Here is a 21,183-nt window from a genome sequence, read left to right as displayed (position 1 = left end):
CAGTCATTCCTGACGAAGAACTTTTGCCTGAAATGTCGATTTTCCTGCTCCTCAGATGCTGCTTGACCTGCTGTGCATTTCCAGCACCACTCTAATCTTGACTCTGATCTCCAGCATCTGCAGTCCTCACTTTTGCCTACTGGCAAGTAACAGTCATGGTTCCAAAGTGCCAGATAAATACCATCACTCGACAAGACAGAAACAAGCCTTTGCTCTTGACAATCATTGGCATTACCATTGCTGATAAATAACATCCTAGAGATAGATGTTGATCAGAAACTGAACTGAACCAGCCATTTAAACGTGGTCTAAGAGCAGGTCAGACACTAGAAATTCTGGAGTAACTTTATCCCGGCTCCCCAAAGCACATTCATCACCTAGAAGGCAAAGTGAGGAATATGATGGAATAATCTGCACTTGCCTGGCTTTGTGCAGTTCCAGCAACACTCAAGTAGTTCAAAACTACCCAGGACAAAGTACCCTCCTGATTAGCAACTGATCATCTTCAATATTTGTTCCCTCCACCAGTGAAGCATAGTGACACCAGTGTGTGACATCTATAAAATGCATAACAACAACTCACCAAGGCTCCTTAGACAGCACTTCCTGAACCTGTAACCTCTACACTAAGAAGGACATGCGCAGCAGGTGGATGACAACATCAAGTTCCCTTCCAAGTCACACACCATCTCAATTTGGAACGATACGCTGTTATTTCACTGCGACACTGTCAAAACCCAGAATTCTCTAACAGCATGGTGAGTGCACCAGTTCAGAAGGGAGCTTATCATCACTAGATGTTTGAGAAGGTGATATGAAATTAATACTGACCAAGCCAACAATACTCACATTCAGTAAATGAACTTAACAAAAATTCTCCATCCCCACACAAGCCTATCTAGTCACAAACTCCTAATCATCTTCCTACGACTTGTCTCAACTTAATAGTCTCCAAATACATTTAGTCCAAAACCCCACTTGTGCTCTCAATCTGAATTATTGTCAAATTCTCCACTACCATGCTAACATGAAACTGTTTTGCTCTACAGGCACCACCTTCAATGTTCAAAAATCCCCATTATTACCATCTTCAATCTCTCTGCCCTTACTAACTTCCATCTCAGCTCTACTTACTTTCTTCTCATTGTCCAACACATGCATGTGCATTTTCTACATTTGCGATCATCAATGCCACATTCTCAGAAGCCCACCAGAGTTCTGGCCATGCCATGGCACAGGGGAAGTTCTAACTGAAGTCACAGATGGCATTCTCACAACATGGTGCATTTCTTCCTCTGCAACCTTTGACAACGTCAAATGCAAGGCCAGCATCCTCGTTGGAAAATGTCACTGTATTCATTCTTTTGCCGTAACTCCAAACAATCCCTCTCCACCACCTCAGGATGAACAAGCTCGCTTACAACTCAAGCTCTATTTAACCACCCTCTTCCTCCCAATGAGGTCCATGAGGATAAGACTAAGCTCAGTTACAATGAGTGCAGAGTCAAAGAGTACACTAGCATTATGGGAAGCTCAGACATCTGCATCACACAGATGATTACAATCTCCATAACTGAAACAAATAAAGACCGCTTCCCCAACCACTGATATTTATGGCATCATCAAATCTCCCCTATCAATGTCCAGAAGTGTGACAAGTATAAAATTAAGACCAACCATAGTAATATGTTAATATTCATGAATGAATACTAAAGGAACTAGCAGAATGCTGCTTGCAGGATAAGGCAAATAAAAAGATTCCTTTTCAAAGAGGAAAAGTGATTTTATGAGACATCCTAGATACCTTCAGGGGGTCAGTGGAATTATTAGGATAGTAATCTAGAGGTCAAGGTTGATGCTCTGGTGACATGGGAGCAAATCCCACCATGACAAAACAAAAATCTGGAATTAAAAAGCTAGTCAGGTGGCAATTATGTAACCACTGTCACTTGTTGTAAAAACTCAACTGACTCTCTAATTCCCTTCAAGGAATTAAGTCGCCTATTCCCCTAACCAGGCTGGCATGCATACATGCATATATACAACAAAGTGTTGACCTAACTCCATTAGAGAAGGTCAATAAATGCTGGCTTTGCCAGCAATGCCAATACTCCATGAACAAATAAATCAAGACTTTTACAGAACTAACCTACTCTCTTCAATACCCATCTCTTTGAGCTTTTACACTATTCTCTGACATCCCTTCTTCAGATCTGCATCCATTTGTTCCCTCATGCTTCTGTTATGAATGCAAGCTGTTGTTGTACACATATTCAAGATGTAACTTACATGTATTTTGGTAACTTCTGACCTTCAAGTTTCTGCAAAAACGAAAACAGCATTTCTCACCTCGCCTTCATTCCTGGCTTAACTTCCACCGTTTTATCTGAACTGTGCACCACCCGTACTGTGCACTCGCCAGCCTCCGGGTGATTCTGTCTGCGGAGGAAGTCATTAATACGGGTTTCTAGGTAAACACCTAGTTTAGTGGTTGGTAACCCTAGGAAGAAGAAATTTGAATGAAAATGTCAACTACTGCATTCTTGTTGTATTTTACTACTGCATTTTTATCAAGAAAGAAAAGGGTTTCAGTTATATTTATTCTCCTTCTATTTCACAGCTAACAGGGCACAATTATAAATCACTGCTAGGGTGTAGTAAGATTGGTTACAACATATTGCAACATTTTGTTTGTCCATGTCTGTTTTGATTTTAGTCAGCATGATTAACTGTAAAGGGAACACTTGAGGAAGATGGTTTCAAGAACTTTTAAAGCACCATGAACCAGCATGCTGTTCCTAGCAGCTTAGGAAGGACACTAATTTTAAAAGGCCACTTATGACTTGTTCAATTCTTCAGTTGGCAAAATTGGTTTGCTGATGAAACACAGATCAATAAGATTCAAATCCAATTGTTAACTCGTGTAGTTTGCTCATCTTAGCTAAAGCAGCCACAAGGACAAGATTGACTTTAACAACTTAAAGTTTTAGATAAGAATGTGTGTGTCAGATAGGTTAAAAAACCTCTCTCAGGACATCTGATTGCTATCCAGTGATCACCTCCTGAATGAAAGATCAGGTAGGGAGAATCAAGCTCAGTTACAAGCACTGTTGTTCAACAGATTCCCAATATCAGCTGTGGAAGGCTTAGACATCAATACTCACGATTAACCAGACAGACAATCCATTATGCACATTATCACATTTTTTGTACAAGACAGATTTAAAGTACTTGGTACTTCTAAAAATCAATGGTGGAGAAGGCCCAATGGAACTGAATGGCCTATTCTTGCTCCTTTCTTTTCTATCCATCAGAAAATTTTCTTGAAAGGTTTCTTGAAAATTGTCTCGTTTTACAATACTCATTTATATTGAATACTGAGAGAACTTACTTTTTGCACAGAATTTATTTTCTTTTCTCGTTTTCCCAGTTTTCTTTAAGCAGGGATCACAAACAAAACTGAAACAGGTAAAAAGAAAACCGAGCTTTTTTAAAATATAAATTGACAACCTAGCTTGATGCACATATTTCATATTTGACTATACTCTCCAACAATACATGCATTCCTACAATGGGACATACCAATGAAAGCATGCACAATGTCAGTGCATTTTGGACAGGGTCTCTGTAATGTAAACAATTTTTTTTTGCAATCAGTTAGGAACTGAACCCAATGGTGCAAGGAAACTAAACTGACCATTTGTAAGTATCTCTACAACTCGACACTCTTGCAAAACGTCGGCATGGAAATTCGGTCAAAAGTCTTTGCAAGGTTTTCTGACTAATGATATAGTGAATTTTGCCCCAGATGATTTTATATAACAAATCCATAAAAGCTCAGATTCCAAAGCTTCTGGCATTGGTCTACTGCAGCACATCACTAGAAATATCAAAATCCAAAGAAGGCTACCTTCAGATATTCCCAGCTTTACATGTCCTCAAAAAAAACCTTCTCCACTCTGTTTCTTATAAGTGCAAATCAAAAAACTTTGACTTAATATCTCCTTTGAGCAACGCATACAATATCAATCTCAGCGGTTGTACTCAACCTGTAGGCACTACAGAACTTTGCAATCTCAATCCACTTCTATGAACAAATGGGCATCAACGTTGCTTTCAGCATCACAAAGTTCAGAGTAGGGTTTTGATCTAGATGGTGCAGCAAATTGAGTCAATATATCCATGCCGACAAACATACATGGACAAAAAACGACGGATGGATTTCAGGAACAAACAAAAAAATTCTTCCCCCTCATTTTTAGAGAAAAAAAGTCCTCTAAGCTTAGCTATAATTTCTTTCATGACCAAATAGTCAGTCATCAAGACAGCATCAAGGTATTATATTATAGAAGGCATTCTATCTCCGTTTGCTAGAATTGTCACCAAATGCCCCAGCAGGAGTCACTGAACAATATGAACAGGAATTCTTTTGGAATTTCTCCTTCCTAACTAAAGTAATTGAAGCACCTCTGCTGCTGACGTGGTCGAGTTAAAGAGATCAACATAGACAAAAGACTAAACCAGTGAATCCTTTGGGTACACAGGTCACCCATATCTTGCTATAACTCTAACTCAATGAAGGGCTCTACTTTTTGATTTCAATGGCAATGATCTTTGTATTTACAGAATAACTTAACCTAAACTCTTTTATGATGAATGCAAAGATAATTTCTGCACATTTGTATTAAACTTACAACTTTTATTTGCAATGCAACTCACCCTGAGGGCCAAATAAGTTCGTGGTGAAGGACACAGATTTGATGCATTTTCCGACCACATTCAGTACATTCAACAAATCTACAAAGAGAAGAAGCGATTATCAACAAGTGAAGAGTGCTACAGTACATGCCTCCAACATGTTGATCAAACTTTGCAAATTACAGTTTCCCCTTCAGACTTATTCCTTGCTGACCAATGCTCTGCAACTACAAAGCTTGAAAAAAAAGGAAGTTTTCTCTAATTAAGCACTTCAACTCATTGTTGAGCCTGGATTGACATGAAGCCACCCCAATCTGCTATGAAAATGATGCTCACATTTTGGGACAATCCACAACATTCTAAAACAAACTAACAACATTCCAAATTAAATATCTCTCAATATTCTTTATATTAAAAAAAGTTTCAATATATCCCCCAATGTAAACTGATCCTTTAAAAAACTCAAGGGGCTGGATCCATACTTTTGCAAAAATTTATCAGTTCTTCTTTGGACCTTATCCTATAACAACAAGTTTTGCTGAACCGTTCTGTTGGTTTTTGAGATTTCTTCTTTACAGACAAACTCGGTTGAAAACAATATGACATCGTGAAGGTTCTGCAAATCCTATGACCCACAATAATAAAAATGAATTCATAAGTTTCCAACACTCAACACTTTTAAGATTATATGTTTCCTGCAGGGAACAAAATCCATCAATCTGGTTTTGACTTGTCATGCTTCCTGGTTGGATCAGCTAATTAGTGGTATTTCACGTTTACCCATTTTTTCAAAAATAGAGAAAAACAGTAAATGGAGGTGGGAGCATCATAGGAGTGCAGAGGCAGGATGGCTCAAGACCATCTTTAAGGTAATAAAAGTGACAGGACAATATTACCTACAACCCCATTAAGAACAAATAACTGAACCTAAAAACACTTACATTTCAGGGTCCAGTGTATCATTCTTCTTCTTTGAGAACTGTTCCTTAGAAATAGTCCTAACAGAAATTAAAATACATTATAGCAGGCAGCAAGAGACAGTGATCAAACCTACAGCCAGAATACATGTATCACAGTACAAAAGACTGCACTGGTGGAGAACTTAAAATTGTTATTTTCTGGCAATATCTATAACATCCTCACACATTCTGCAAATAAACAAGTGACCAAATTTTGTTACACAAAAGTCAAGGAGTTTTGACACTGGTGCCACTTTCTGCCTTCAAATCCAAGGATCTTGGCATCTGGTAACTGTTAAATATAGAATTTATTCTATCCATAATGAAAACTTACAATACCTACATTCTTTAGTCATTTAAAATTAAGGCAGTCATCAATTTTAAATCCCTTAAAGAAAGCCAGAGAGTACACTTACGTTTGAGGTTGCGTTGGGTCATCACCTAGAGAGACCGTTTCTCCCTGGATTTCATTGAAACATTTCTCACAGAAGTGATACCTGTTTAAAACAAACATATTTTGAAAAACTTTACATGTATAACCAAGTGAACACAAATAAAATAAATTGGTGACCAGTCAAAGGATCATGTTAAAAGCACTAATAATGAATGAGAATACTTGAGAGAAAAAAGGTAGAAAGTAAGGGAGTGCACATAACCAATTTTATGAATATTAGTTTTTCAAAATTTAGCAAAGGATTAAGACAGACATGTATTTTTAAACTTTGCTCATAAATATAGGTTGATTATTCAGTGTAGAAATGATGACCATTTGCATTGCGAGTATAAAACCACATTATTAATTAGAAGATACAACCCATGTAAGTTTGATTAAGAAAACGCCAACTGACATGGTCCTGTCGCAGTCCATACGTAGGAGACACACAAATTCTGCTCAATAAACATCAGTACGATGCTGTTCTATCAGAATATTTTTAAAATTCCTCAGGTTACCCATTTAATTTTTATTACTACTGTATCGAATTGCCTCGTTTTTGGTACAACTTCCCTGATCACATTTAGACAATAAATTAGCCTCTATTGGAATCATCATAGCAAATTAAGTAACTCAAGAGGTCCATTTCTTCCCACCCTCAAGACTAACAATCTATATAAGGTCATTAAAGAACTTATATTGTTGTGTTCACCCAACAATACAAGTTACAAAAGAATACAATGGATATTTCACGGAAACAGATCACTTGGCCCAACCAGCCCCAGTTCATTATTTATACCGAGCTCAAGTCTCCAACTGCCTTTCCTCATGTAAACCCACATTTAAAACTATCTACTCCCTTCAAGTTTGTCTAGTTTTCTCTTGAAACTATATACTATTCAGTTGAACTACTCAGTGTTCTGATTCCGGAGTAAAGAATTTTCTTGAATTCACTATTAGTTATATTGGTGACTATCTTATATGGGCAGCTTCAAGTTAGGCTCTTCCCCACAAGCAGCAACTTCAGTGTCTGCATCCACTATCAATATTTTTCATCATGCAAGGACTTACAGTATCCTGAACAGGACTGTGATAATTTGATGGATAGTGTAGATTTTAATAAATAGACAAGACTTATTAACCGTCTAACTAGGCAGTTAGTAAAGTTTGATAGAAATCAAAGCAAATTTGACAGATTTATTTTAAAAACTGTTTTGCTGGCTGATCTAGAAGCCACCTCACCGGTTTTGATAACTGTAATAGGTAGCATCCCGAGGGATCGTACACAACTGTTTTCCATAGCAACAGAGGGTCTGCGGTGAAAATTCCAGCTACAAAGAACAAAAGGAAATTATTACAACTTGAGCAACACTTCGAAACAGCTGAGAAAAAGGTGGTTACTTTCTGCTGCTCAAATGCCACTGAACGTCGGAACCCATAATTATAGCTTCCACATTGTGCTTTAAAAAAGCAGTATCAGCTGGTGCCAAATACAAATGGAGCTCCATGTCACAGACCTATGGCAGTAGCAGATTTTTATCATGCCTTTAACATAGATAAAGGCTCAATGAATTCAGATGCGATAAATGGAGGACTAAAAGACAAAACAATTGGGGCACTAAGGATACAATCAAAACAATTTAGAACAGGATTTACTTCCGACAGTGAATATTAAAAGAAGCAGAGCTGAAATAGATTTGGGAGATATGGACTGAAAGTGATACAAGAAAATGGCCAGAGATTATGGGAGTAGGAAGAAGGCAGAATGGAAACGGTAAAGGGCTATAATTACAGGTTTTAAACATAGAACATGGGGTGATATGGTGGCTTAGTGATTAGCACCGTTACCTCAGAACACCGGGGACCCAGGTTCAATTCCAATGGGTGACTTATAGAATTTGTATGTTCTCCAGTGTGTTCCCAGTGCCTGGGAGGTTTTTGCTGGGTGCTCTAGTTTCCTCCCAGCCCAAAGATGTGCAGATAGGTGGACTGGCCATGCTAAATTGTCCAGGGATGTACAGGTTAGGCTGATTTGTTATCATAAACGCAGGTTATAGGGACAGGGTAAGGGGCAAGAGTTGGGTGGTATGCTGTTCGAAGGGTAGTGCAGACTCAGGCTGAGTGGCCTACTTCAGTATTGTTGGGATTCTATGTTAGACAGGAAGGCACTAAGAGAATTTAATTGTTTAGCTCTCTTACAATCCCTCTGGTGCCTACTTAATTCATTAGTACAAGCACTACAGTCAAGCATTTTACATTTTAACCATCAACTTCAACCAACTACTTGTGTACTTGAACAAGAATATTGTCGGCTGAAACCATAAGACCATAGGAACAGAAGTTAGGCCATTCGGTCCATCGAATTTACTCTGACATTCGATCATAGCTGACAGGATTGTCAACCTCATTTTCCAGTTTTCTCCCTGTAACCGTTGATCTCTTTGGCAATCAAGAACTTACCCATCTCTATTATAGTCAATGACATGGCCTGCACACCTTCCTGTGGCAATGAGTTCCACAGATTTGCCACTCACTTGCTAAGGAAGTTTCTCCTTATTTCTTTTCTAAAAGGTCTTCCCTCTACTCTAAGGCTGTGCCCACAGGTCCTTGTCTCTCTTGCAAATGGAAGCATCTACTCAAAGTCCACTCTGTCTCGGCCGTTCAATATTCTGTAAGTTTCAATCAGATCTTCCCTCATTCTTCTAAACTCATAGTCCCAGAGTCCTCAAACATTTCTCGTATGTTAAGCCTGGATTTCAGGAGATATGGGGCCCAAAATTGCTCACAGTTCTCCAAATGTGGACTAATTAGAGCCTTATAAAGCCTCATAATACACCCGTTTTGATTTCTAGTCCTCTCGAGATGAATGACAACATGGTATTTGCCAGCCTAACTACCAACTCAACCTGTAAGCTTACTTAAGAAAATCAACGGTCAGTGAACAGAATATGATGATTTTGAGATTGTCTCAGAGGACAGAGATCAAAATATCTATGAAGGCAATTGTGACATTAGTTCAGGAGGAAAACAAAATGCATTATCTCAATAGCAATGGCATAAGACTTGCACTTTAATGTTTCGGCCTTAATTGTGAAATAACAATGCTCCTTGTTTGTGGACATTTTGTTACAAAAGCTTCTTTTACCCTATATGGGTGCCTGAGAAAGTTAGCATATATCGTCCATCCCCGCTTACTGCATCTTTAGACCATTGAAGTTCACATGGCAAAGGTACAGTCACAGTGCTCTTAGCTTGGAGTACCAGGAGTTTGAGCCAACAACGAGGAATGGTGATGTGTTCCAAGTCAGAATAGTGTTTAATTTGAAGAATCTGCAGGTGATAATGTTCCAATCCATTTGCTACCCTCATCTTTCTGGATGGTCAAGGTCTTGGTTCTGGGAGGTGCATCCCAGGATGAGCTGCTGCAATGCAGCTTCTATATAGTAGAGGTGATTAGTGTTTACAGTGAAACAGGCACCTTTCAAGAAGGCAATTATGTCATGAATGGTGTGGAGCTGTTTTAGTATCATCAGAAATACAGTCACTTATCTTAACTCCTGACTCAGACTACATAGATGATGAAAAGTAGAGTGCTAATTGGTAACTCAATTCGCAAAACCACAGAATCATAGAAAATAGCCTGCTTTGCCATTCATTATGAACATAGCTGATCATCCAACTCAATAAGCCTGTTCTCACCTTTGCCCCAGACCCTTTGATCCTTTTAGTTCCAGATGAAATATCCATAAGTTGGTTTAGCTTCAACTGCTTTTGCTGTAGCAATTTCCACATGGCCACCCCACTCTGGATTAAGAAATTTGTTCTCATTTCAATCCCAAAAGGTTTACCCCGATACTTAAACTATGACCCTTCGTTCCAATTGTCCCATCACTTGGAACCAAGACTCATCCTGACTGCATCTACCCGGTTTAGTCATGTTAGAATTTTGTTGGTTTCTATGAGAACCCCTTCATTCTTCTAAATGCCAACAAATATAATCAGAACAGATTTAGCCTTTCTTCTTACCTAAGTCCTGTCATTCCCAGGAATCAGTCTGGTAAACCTTCAATAGCAAGAACATCCCTCCTCAGATACAGACCAAAACTGTAAACAACATTTGAGGTGCGTTCTCACCAAGGCCCTGTATAACTGCAGCAAGACATGACTGCTCTTGTATCGTAAGCCTCTCACTATGAAGGACAATATACTATTTGCCTTTTTGACAGCCTGCTACACTTGCATGCTCATCTTGGATGAATGGTGTACGAGGACAACTCCCAGGTCTGTGCATATTCCCCTCTTTCAATTTACTGTCAGATAATAATCTACCATCTGTTTTTGATCCCAAAGTGGATAATCTCACATTTATGCACATTTTACTGTAAGTGCCATGCACTTCCCCACTCACTTAACTTGCCCAAATCACACTTGGATTTCTACATCCTCCTTCCAGCTAACCCTTCCACCCAAATTGTCAACATCCCACTAGTCACTTGCTTACCAATCCAGAAAATGACTTCTTTATTCCTATGCTTGGCTTCCTGTCTGCGATAGAGATTTATTTCCATACATTACCCCCAACCCATGTGCTTTAATTTTACACACTGATCTCTTATGTGGGACTTCGTCAAAAGCCTTCTGAATGCCAAAATAAACCACATCCATTGGCTTCCCCATAACAGCAGAGTCCCCAAAGAATTCTACTGTTTTCCAAATGCTCTGCTATTAAGTCTTTTATAATGAATTCTATCATTCTCCTCAATGACTCTGACTGACTGGTCTATAATTTCTCCCTGCCTCCCTTTTTAAATAGAACAGTTATATTAGCTACCCACCAACCTGTAGGAACTGCTGCAGAGTCTAAGATGAGTAATATCATAACTATTACTTCTATGCTACTTCCTTTAGTAGTCTGGGATTTAGATAATCAGGCCCTAGGGATTCATCTGTCTCCAATCTCATCATTTTACACAATATCATTTTCCTGCTGATTTCCTCAATCCTTCCCTCTCACAAAACCCTGTATTTCTCAACATTTCTGAGTATGTTATTTGGATCCTCCAGTGTAATCACAGAACCAAAGTATGCATTTAGTTGGGGAGCTATTTCTTTGTTTCTCATTGTAAATGCCCCGGTTTCTGATTGTATAGGATCTACATTTGTCTTCAATTTTTTTTGTTTCAGATAACAACAGAAACTTTTACATACAGTTTAATGTGTCCCACAGGCTTACTCATATTCTATTTTCCCTTTCTTAATCAATCTCCCTTTCCTCCTTTGTTGAATTCTAAACCGCTCCTACTTCTGAGGTCTGTTGCATTTTTCCAGCCAATTTGTACACCTCTTCCTTTGATCTAGTACTAACTAAATTTTCCCTTGTAAGCCATGGATCGGCTATCTTTCTTGTTCTACTTTTGCGGCAGACAGGAATGAATAATTGGTGCAGCTGACCCATGAGCTTTTGAATATTTACCCTCATTTTCATCAGTATCCCTTTAACCTATCATAGCCACCTCGCATCTCATTTTCTCCATTCAGATTCAGGACCCTAGCTTCAGAACCAAATATCTCACTCTACATCGATGAGGAATTTTATCATACGGTTGCTCATTCTTAAAAGGCCTGTTATACAACTAGAAGGTCAATTATTCATCTCTCATTACATTATAAGCAGACTGGGATGGCCTGTTCTCTCGTTGGTATCTCACATACAACTCCAGGAATTCCTCCTCTATGACATTCTTACTAATTTTGTTTGTCCAAACTTTATGCAAATTAAATTCACCCATAATTACAGATGTGTCTTTGTTGCATGCATTTCTAATTTCCTGTTTAATGCTATGCCCGACACCACCCCTGCAGTTCGGGATCCATACACAATACCCATTCATGTTTTTTTTGCCTCTTGGTGCTTTTTAGCTCTAACATTCAGACCCCACAATGTCAGAACTAATATCCTTTCTCACCATTGCATTAATTTCTTCCATAACCAGCAACACTACTTCCTTTCTCGTCTGTTCTTTCTAAATATTGAATATCCCTGGATGTTCTCATCCATGATCACCCTGCAGCCATGTCCCCATAATCCAGGCAATTTCATACCTGCTTTCATCCATTTTCCAAAATTAATTCATTCATTTTTTGTGATGCTCTATACATTAAAGCACAAAGCCTAAGGGTTGTCTTTTTAGTATTACTTGTTCCATTCCCAATATTTTTCACGGTGGCCCTGTTTAATCATGGCCCTTGATTTCTCTGCCCATCGCTTTATTTCTTTTCTTTTGTTCTTGTCCTTGATTCCCCTTCCTCTGACTCCATGCATACGTTCCTACCCACCTGCCATTTTAGTTTAAAGCCTCACCAACCAGCCTGGCAAATATTCCCCGTAGGAAACCAGTCCCACTCCTGCCCAGGTGTAACATGTCAGTTTGTACTTCTCCAGGCACCTCCCCCATCCCACCAGAACTAGTCTCAATGCCCCCAAGGAATCTGAAAGTCTCCACCTCACATCATCTCTTCAGCCAGGTGATCTAATTTATCTGGCTATTTTGAGTACACTGAATGGTACGTGGTACTGGTAGTAATCCTTAGATCATTACCTTTGAAGTCCCAATTTTTAAACATCCTTCCTATCACCTTATATTCTGCTTTTAGGATCTCATCCCTTTTTTCTTTCAACCCACACTGTTTGTACCTTTTTTCTTTTAACTCATGCTGTTTGTACCAATGTGCACCATGACAAATGGCTGTTCATTCTCCTCCTCTAGAATGTCTCAGAGCAGTCACAGTACATTCTTGACCCTAGCACATGGGATATGCATCTATTTCCCCTTACAACTAAATATCCTATAAATACTGCAAGCCTACGTGTTTTAACTTCTCCCCTAAACAGCAGAGCCAATCACGGTACAATGAACTTGGCTGTTGCTGCTTTCGACTGACAGGCTATTCCCCCCCAACATTACCCAAAGTGGTACATCTGTGTTTTTTTAGGGTAATAGCCACAGGAAACTCCTTGCTTGCTGCCTAATCCTCTTGCTGTGCCTGGTAAGACCCATTCCCTTGCTGCCTTGTGGAGTCTTAGCCTACAGAGTGACTATCTCTTTGTGTGCAGTACCCACAAGTTTTCTACAGTCATATTTTGGGAAAGTAACAAGTTCAATTATAGAAAGCTATAGTTATTTCATTTTTGGCTTTTAATAGATTTTAAAAATAATAAGTGGGTTATTAAGTCTTGGGTAATAAATTGCATTTTATTTATTGATCTAGAAACCAAGAGCTCATTCAGAAAACGTTATAAATGTTTGAAATGATCGATCTAAATGCACGGAACCTACAAATGGGATACTACAAAATAAAGGGAAGAAAATTGATTTGGGATAATACTGGGGCTTGGATGAGAAAGCTGACAGAATAGGTTGCATCAACCTGTAATGTTAAAAGATTAAATTGGACTATTTCCCTGGACATTAATGTAATATTAAAGAGTTAAACTGCTTTGCCTTCCCCCAGAAACTGAATATTCTGGAAGTGGGTGGGGAAGACAGTCATGCAGAAATGTGGATAACTCCCACTTCATTTGGATAGTCATTTGCTACTACTTTCCTGCTATTATCAAATTAAACTAACATTCAGTCCCTTCCATTCAGAAATGCTTTCATAGCCATCCCCCAAAGCTAGGACATATCACATCTACATTGTCTTGGGGAATAATTGAGTCAGGAATTTGCATAACGATTTAAATTATCTCTGAGGTTGACCTCATCCTTTCACTGTACCTGGAGTAATGTGGTTATGGATGGGGCCAGAGTACCTGTAAGCTTTACCAACTGACCTGTATAAAGAGGATTTTTTTTTGTTGCAGACCTCTTTTGACTCGATTTCGCACACCTGCGAAGAGGGTCAAAAGGGGGTCAGGTAGCTTTGTACAGGCTTTAATAAACTAACTGTTTGCAGAAGTTGGTGTGTGCCAATTGCACCTCGTGTGTGAAACCTCGGGAAAAGAACCAAACAAAGTTGGCTGATCTCATGTACAAAGGTGAGTGACTCTCCAACTGGTCTCTGTGCCCAAAGTTAGGGATTGAAAAATTTGGCCATAGAAAAATCTACCGATTTCTACTCAGCAACCTCTGGCCAGTGCAACTGTGCATGACTTCTTCAGTTTCTATACTACCACACTCTCCCACCACAGATAGCTGAATCCCCTACTGACATCTTTGTTTTACTTCAAAGCTAAAAACATTTATTTAGTTGAAAAGCAATGGCTCATCCTTGAAACTCTCTCAGAAGAGGGAAAGAAAATGTGAATAGAAAGAAGGAAAATATTTAGAGGGAAAATTGTCAAGGACCAACCTTTCTACCACAGCAATATCCCAGATTTTGCATGACAGGGTCAATCTCCAGCTCAAAGACCTCTGCCAGCTTTGTACAGTACTTATACACACGTGATGTCTTGCGGTTGTACAGCCAGGCATTGTTGAACATCAACCAAATGTCATCAACATACTGCCATGGCTCTTGATACTGGCCAGTATCCAGCTTACGCTTGATTGTAGACAAGTCCATCGGTGTCTTTACAATGTCAAAATAGTCCTTCAAGAGAAATAAAAAACAAAGCTTTAGTTTTCGAGCAAGCCACGTAAAGTGCTCCAATGGGTTGAGAGGGCACAATATTCTTGCGTACAATGTGTGTATAAAAGCTCTATAACAGGTCATAGCACTCCCAGTAGAAGGGCCCAAAAGGAATCAGTATACACCCATTTGGATAAAAATGCAAAAACTGGATTGTCTGAGATAGAAACAGAAGTGAGTGAATACGCACTACAGGAAATTTCCATTGGTAAAGAGAAAGACCTGTAGTAACACAGGGGTTCCATGCTCTTTACCATAACCAAAGGTTGAAATGTAACACTGTGCCTTGTACAAAACAAACAGAATGCTGCAGAAAATCAGGCAGTATGGCAACAACTGTGGAGAAAAGCAGTTCAAGTTCAAATCCAGTATGACTTGAAGAGTCATAGCAAACTTGAAACTTTACCTCTATTTCTCTCCACACAAACAGCCAAATCACCTGAATTTCCCTAGCATTGTGTTTATTACAGATTTCCAACATCTGCAGGATTTTGCTTTTGTTTTAGGTATCTTGCATGTTACCATTACAGGTGTTGAATAACCTGCTGTGCATGTCAGTGTTTTCAACTTTTGTCTTATCCTATACAGGTGCACAGCAAAGTTTGATATTGTGCATTAGGAGGAACTTTCAGTTTACTGAAATATCAACCTTCTAGCACACTGTTTTCTAAAACATGCTATTTGCAATTGAAACAAAAGGAAGATGCAATATTTTCCTCTTCAAAACACAAAATGGCTCTAGAATGACAGGCAGCAAATATTAGTTGGTCTTATTCAGTCATCATAAACCATACTAACTGGCTGTTCCAAACATTTTGCATTGGCCAGGAGAAAGGCAGATAAACTGGTAAAATGTTTATAAAAAAGCAACCTGGCTTTGGTAACACCAAAAAAAAGGAGAGTATGTTTGCTTTTCCCTTTGCGATATCATGGAAAAAATCATGTAACAAAAATCTCTTTAAAAAAGTCATGATTTTGCAAATACAAGGTGATGTGGGAAAAGCTGGCAAAGCCAGCATTTATTGACCACACCTTATTGCCTAGAGGACAGTTAAGAGCCAACTATATTAATACAGGTCTAGAATCACATACAGGCTAGAGTAGATAGGGATGGCAGATTTCCTTGCCTAAAGAACACAAATGAACCAGATGAATTTTCTTTTTTTTTGAAGCAACAGGAGTTATATGGTCATCATTAGGTTAGCTTTTATTTCTAGATTTTTACTGAATTCAAATTACACCACCTGCCACGATGGGATTCAAACCCATGCTCTCAGCACATTAGCCTGGGGCTCTGAATTATTAGATGTAACATCGTTATGTGACGGTCTTCACTTTCATGTGCACAAGAGCCCTGATCTCAGCGATTACTGTTATGCTGAAAGGTACAAAAAATTATAATTGCAATCCTTTCAGATGTAATTGAAAAATAATATGCATACCATTCAAACATCCTCACATCACACTTACAGGAATACCCAGTTGTTGAGGATCCACAGGTTGCCGGAAAGGAAGTGACTCAGGGTCCTGACGATAAAGTGCTTCCAGTGTCGGCATTAGTGCCTGCCTCAACTCTTCTGGCTTGAAAACTAAACAGTGAAAAAAAAAGTCATTCCACTACAAGGATATCTAGTAACTAAAAGTGACTATTGTAACAAAACTTTGAAGGATGCTAGTATTTCAATGCTTCAATTTACTCTCCCTACTTTTGTAAGGATCTCATTAAACCTATTATTTAAAATTCAGTTATTTATATCTAAACAATTTCAGTTCAGTTCAGTTCACAGACTAAAAGAAAAAGTACTCAGGTGATTTGATGCAGTTCTAGGAAGTAAAGTGTGCTGAAATAGGGAAATGATCTTAGTTTTCTTCCCCCAATTTTTGATGCCTGTCAAGTGATACTTAGAACACCTGATTTTAACTTTGTAATTGAGAAGATTTTAAATGTGTTTAAAAATCTATGCTTAGTCTCTGTTTGATGCCTCCCCACCAATAAAATTCTCAAAACAGGTTAATCAGTGGCACAAAAATCAAATCATCATTTCACATGGTGTCACAACCAACAAGCAATATAGAAATAAATATTATATCAGAAGATCAAAACTGTGCATGGCACTCAAGATATGGTCTTACCAGTACTACATATATCTAGAGCATGACCACTTTGCTTTTTTTTGGTTAAACTCCCTTGCAATTAATAACCTTCTCTTCACTTTTCTAATCACTTGCTGTTCTTGCATATTAACCTCTAATTCAAACACAATTAGATCCCTCTGCATCTTAGATTTGCAATCTTTCATTTCTTTATTTTTCCTGCCAAAATGGACAATTTCACATTTCCACATTATAATCCATTTGAACATTCAAAATACTGTATGTCTCTTGTCAAGAGGGCATAAGAAGGCTATGACAAGTTATTTTCATACCTATCTCTGTGCAATCAGCAAACTTGGCAAGCCCATATCTGTAGTCCCTTCATCCAAGCCATTTATATAAGAATTGTAAACAGCTGACAGCCCAGCACAGATTCCTGTGCCAACCTGACACACATCCATTTTTATGCCTACTGCCTGTTTCATGTTAGCCAGCCAAATTTCTATCCGTGCTAGTTGGCCACCCTCATGCACTCTACCTGCAATTTTTGTAATTACCTTTGTTATCTCACTTCATCAAATGCCTCTGGAAATCTACATACAGTACATCCACCTTTTATCCTCAGCATTTGGCTACATCCTCAAAAATCTCTGATAGACTAGTCCAACATGACTTTCCATTCACAAAAATGTCCCTGATTACCTTGAAGTGATCTAAGTGCACTGCTATAATTTCCAATAATAGTTCATAGAAAAATATTATGACAGGTGAACTCTAATTTTTTTCTTTCCTCCCTTTGAATAAAGGGATTAACTTTGCTATTTTCCAATCTAAAGGGGTTACCCACGAAGAAAGACAGTTCTTGAAGATTAAAAGCAAACAACCAATTATGTCACCAGCAATTGCTTTTTAATAATCTAGGATGCAGTTGATCAGAACTCAAACATTTGTCAGCCCATATCTCCAACAATTCATTCAGTACCACTTCCCTGTTGATTGTAATATTCCACAATGCCCCCTTTCCATTCCCAGCTTTATCACAGCTCCTTAGACATTGTTACAAGACTACACCTCGAGGATACAAGCAATAACATACATTTATGAAAAGTCTGCCCATAAGGACCTGGATTCAAATCACAAACTAACAAAAAGGAAAATTCAGGACTAATGTCACATTCAGTCTTGAATGAATTTAAATGAAACTAGTGAAACTGAAGACCCTGAAAGTAGGTGACTGCAGGGGGTCAGTACTTTTCTGGATTGATGTGTTGAGATACCCTCCCTCATTTGTAGGTCTCCATTTAGGAAAATATAAGCATTTAGTTAGCACCTGGCCCCCACCAAATGAAAAAGATAGTACATACTCTTCTTGCGTGACTGTCCACTGGCAGGGGATGACTGAGTTGCTAAGCTTGCATTATCTTCTTCCTCTTTTGATTCACCTTTCACCTCTGGTTTCTTCTCATCTGCCTCCATCGGCTCCTGTTTACACTCTTCAGTTGCAGGTTCTTCTTTTATCTGCAAATGATACCCAAGAAAAAAAGATTTTCAATTTTGCATCAGCACAGCACAAACTGTGGGAAAAAAAAGACTGATTTATAGTGGGGATAAATTTATAATTTAAGTCAGACAGTCTAAGTTACTAAATTAATTCTAAATATGATTCTTAAAGAGAAATGTTTAAACATACGTTGGTACACTGTCTCTAACTTGAGAAGTGTTAGATTTAGATAGCATTCTCTTCTTCCTCTGAAGTAACCAGTGCTCATGGATAACTGAACATACAAGCAGGGTGAAAATGAATCTGGACTGAACGTTTGTGAAATAGCTAAAATTAAGATATCAATGGTCTGATACCCAACATGACTTTTTAAAAAAAATTGCAGTTATACATTACAATGTAGTAAAATAAACGAAACAATATTCAATTTATTTTGTATTTAAACAGAATGAGAGATTAGTAGAAAACAGTGGTCGACAGCTTTAAAATGATCAAAACCAAAGATATTTTATAATTGTACAAAACGGCAAAAACTCCAATAACAAACAGAAAACTGCCCTGGAAACATCTGTGGAGAGAGAGAAACAAAGTTAACGTTGGTCTTGAAATGTTAACTGTGTAGCATGTGAGATGAGAAAATCAGGTTAACGGAGTCTCCAGCACTTTTTATTTCAGATCTCAAGCATCCACAGTACATCAGTTTCATTTGAAACAAATGAAATTGGATTCTGAAACCTGTCCAAACCACTATTTTGGGTTGGTAGAGATGCTATTAGGGAGGGTCCAGATCACAAAGTTAACTGTGTATTTATAAATTCACACAAAAGAAACCAATAGTTAACAGCAATCCAACTTATTAAATCTGGGAATTTACACTCTGTAAATTCAAGTGGAACAAGAAACCCAAAAATTCATTAAATTTTCAGACACAATAAATACCTTTAACACATTCATGATAATTAACTATGTTTTGAGCATTGTACATCCTTCTACCATTCAGCTCCATTAAAAGTGATTTCAGTTAATATTGAATGGAAAATCTGAAAAGTGCATGTACCCATAAAACCTAAAATTAGGTGCTTTTGTACAAATAAAAGCAGTAATCATGTATTGTATTCTCAATAAACAAGCACTGCATCATATTATCTGCAGGTTGGTGTATTTTGTATCTTATTTGCCTACAATAAGAAACAAGTGTGTGCAAATATACAATTTATGATAAACAAAATGGCATTAGCAATTTGAGAAGTGGTGCAAAATCGATTTGCGATCTTAAAACAGCAAGTGGAAGCGAGAATAATTACAGGCCAGCAACAATTGCTAACCTTGCCTGTAACACACACATTTTATAAATTACTTTTTTAAAAATGAAAGTCTCCATCGAGCCCAGACATAACTCAAGACAGGCCGGGTACTGGAAGTGCTCTTGTGCACCTCAAATTGAGCACTGGTATCCTAGGTGCACAAGACCTGTCTATTATCAAAAGTATAGTTTGCTCATAACTCAAAATCAGAACTGCAAAGAACCATTGTTCTTTTGGAAACAAAGGTTCTTACCATTAATGCAAAAAAAATTTAAAGTCAGAATTAAGGAATACAAGTCTTTTTTTTTTACCTCCTGTTTTATTTCTTGCTTTGGTTCCACAGTTTCTGGCTCAGCTTCTTCTTCTTCTTGCTTTTCCTCCATTTTAATGTCAGACACTGGTGCCTCAGGGGGTGGCTGCTGAGAATTTGTGTCCGTACTGCTAACTGATGCTGGGGTTGACACGCGGCCATCTGCGCTTACTGCGGATTGTGAAAGCTAAAGAAAATCAAACAGAATGATCAGGTCAAGTAGTAAAAAGCCGAGTTCCACATATTAGAATATGATCAGATATCAAAAACAGAGCACAATGCTAGAGTTGAATGCTAAGTCATAAATACTAGAACTAATTTTGAAAAATAAACATTTGTTCAGGGGATCTGAGGATCAATGGCTAAGCCAGAAATTATTGTACAACCCCAACTACATGTAGTGAGGAGAATTAGTAAGTTTCAGAATGGAAAAATGAATAGAAACATGCTGAATGGAGATTAATACAGAGGAAGTGCAAAATGTTGTTCTTTGGAAGGACTAATATGGACAAACTACCAATTGTACAGATTTTGAAAAGTATGAATTATTTTTATTCACTCATGGGATTTGGGTATCATTGGCAAGACCAGCATTTATTGCGGACCCCTAGTCCCTGGAGAAGGTGGTGGTGAACTACTTTCTTGAACGACTGCAGTCAATGTGCTGTAGGTAGGCCTACAATGTTGTTAGGGAGAGTTACAGGATTTTAAATTTGACTTACTGAAGGAATGGCGATATATTTGTAAGTTAGGATGACTAATAGCATGGAGGAGAATTTTCAGGTGGTTGTATTCAAATATACTTTCTGCCCTTGTAATAGTCAGAGAGGTGTATAGCACCGAAACATCTTCACTCAACTTATCCATGCCAACCAGATAGCCTAAATTAATCTAGTCCCATTTGCCAGCATTTGGCCTGTACCCCTCTAAACCCTTCTTATCCATGTACACATCCAGGTGCCTTTTAAATGCTATAAATTGTACCAGCTTTCATTTTCTCTGGCAGCTTGTTCTATACATGCATAACCCTCGCCATGAAAAAGTTGCCCCTTAGGTCCCTTTTAAATCTCTCCCCTCTCATCTTAAACCATGCCCTTGAGCTTTGGACTCCCTTACCCTAGGGAAAAGACCTTGGCTATTCACCCTATCCATGCCCCTCATGATGTTATAAACCTTTATAAAGGTCACCTCTCAGCCTCTGACATTCTGGGGAAAATAGCCCCAACTCATTCAGCCTCTTGCTATAGCTCAAA

General features: G+C 38.3%; 1 protein-coding gene across 1 annotated transcript in view; it reads right to left on the bottom strand.

Moving 5' to 3' along the window:
- Positions 1-21,183, bottom strand: part of LOC132831480 (histone acetyltransferase p300-like) — a 123,475-nt gene that overhangs the window by 20,296 nt on the left and 81,996 nt on the right. Inside the window, exons 15-24 of the mRNA XM_060849644.1 lie at positions 19,932-20,117; positions 18,180-18,333; positions 16,192-16,310; positions 14,443-14,682; positions 7,333-7,421; positions 6,074-6,154; positions 5,640-5,696; positions 4,720-4,797; positions 3,392-3,459; positions 2,350-2,500 (exon numbers count right to left, since the gene is read on the bottom strand). Of these exons, the coding sequence (XP_060705627.1) occupies positions 2,350-2,500; positions 3,392-3,459; positions 4,720-4,797; positions 5,640-5,696; positions 6,074-6,154; positions 7,333-7,421; positions 14,443-14,682; positions 16,192-16,310; positions 18,180-18,333; positions 19,932-20,117 (1,223 nt within the window). The remainder of the gene's footprint in view (positions 1-2,349; positions 2,501-3,391; positions 3,460-4,719; positions 4,798-5,639; positions 5,697-6,073; positions 6,155-7,332; positions 7,422-14,442; positions 14,683-16,191; positions 16,311-18,179; positions 18,334-19,931; positions 20,118-21,183) is intronic.

This window comes from Hemiscyllium ocellatum, chromosome 33 (genome assembly GCF_020745735.1).
Source record: "Hemiscyllium ocellatum isolate sHemOce1 chromosome 33, sHemOce1.pat.X.cur, whole genome shotgun sequence".
Classification (NCBI taxonomy): Eukaryota; Metazoa; Chordata; class Chondrichthyes; order Orectolobiformes; family Hemiscylliidae; genus Hemiscyllium; species Hemiscyllium ocellatum.
Note: the sequence above shows the minus strand (reverse complement) of the source record. Positions and strands in the feature narration are given on the sequence as shown.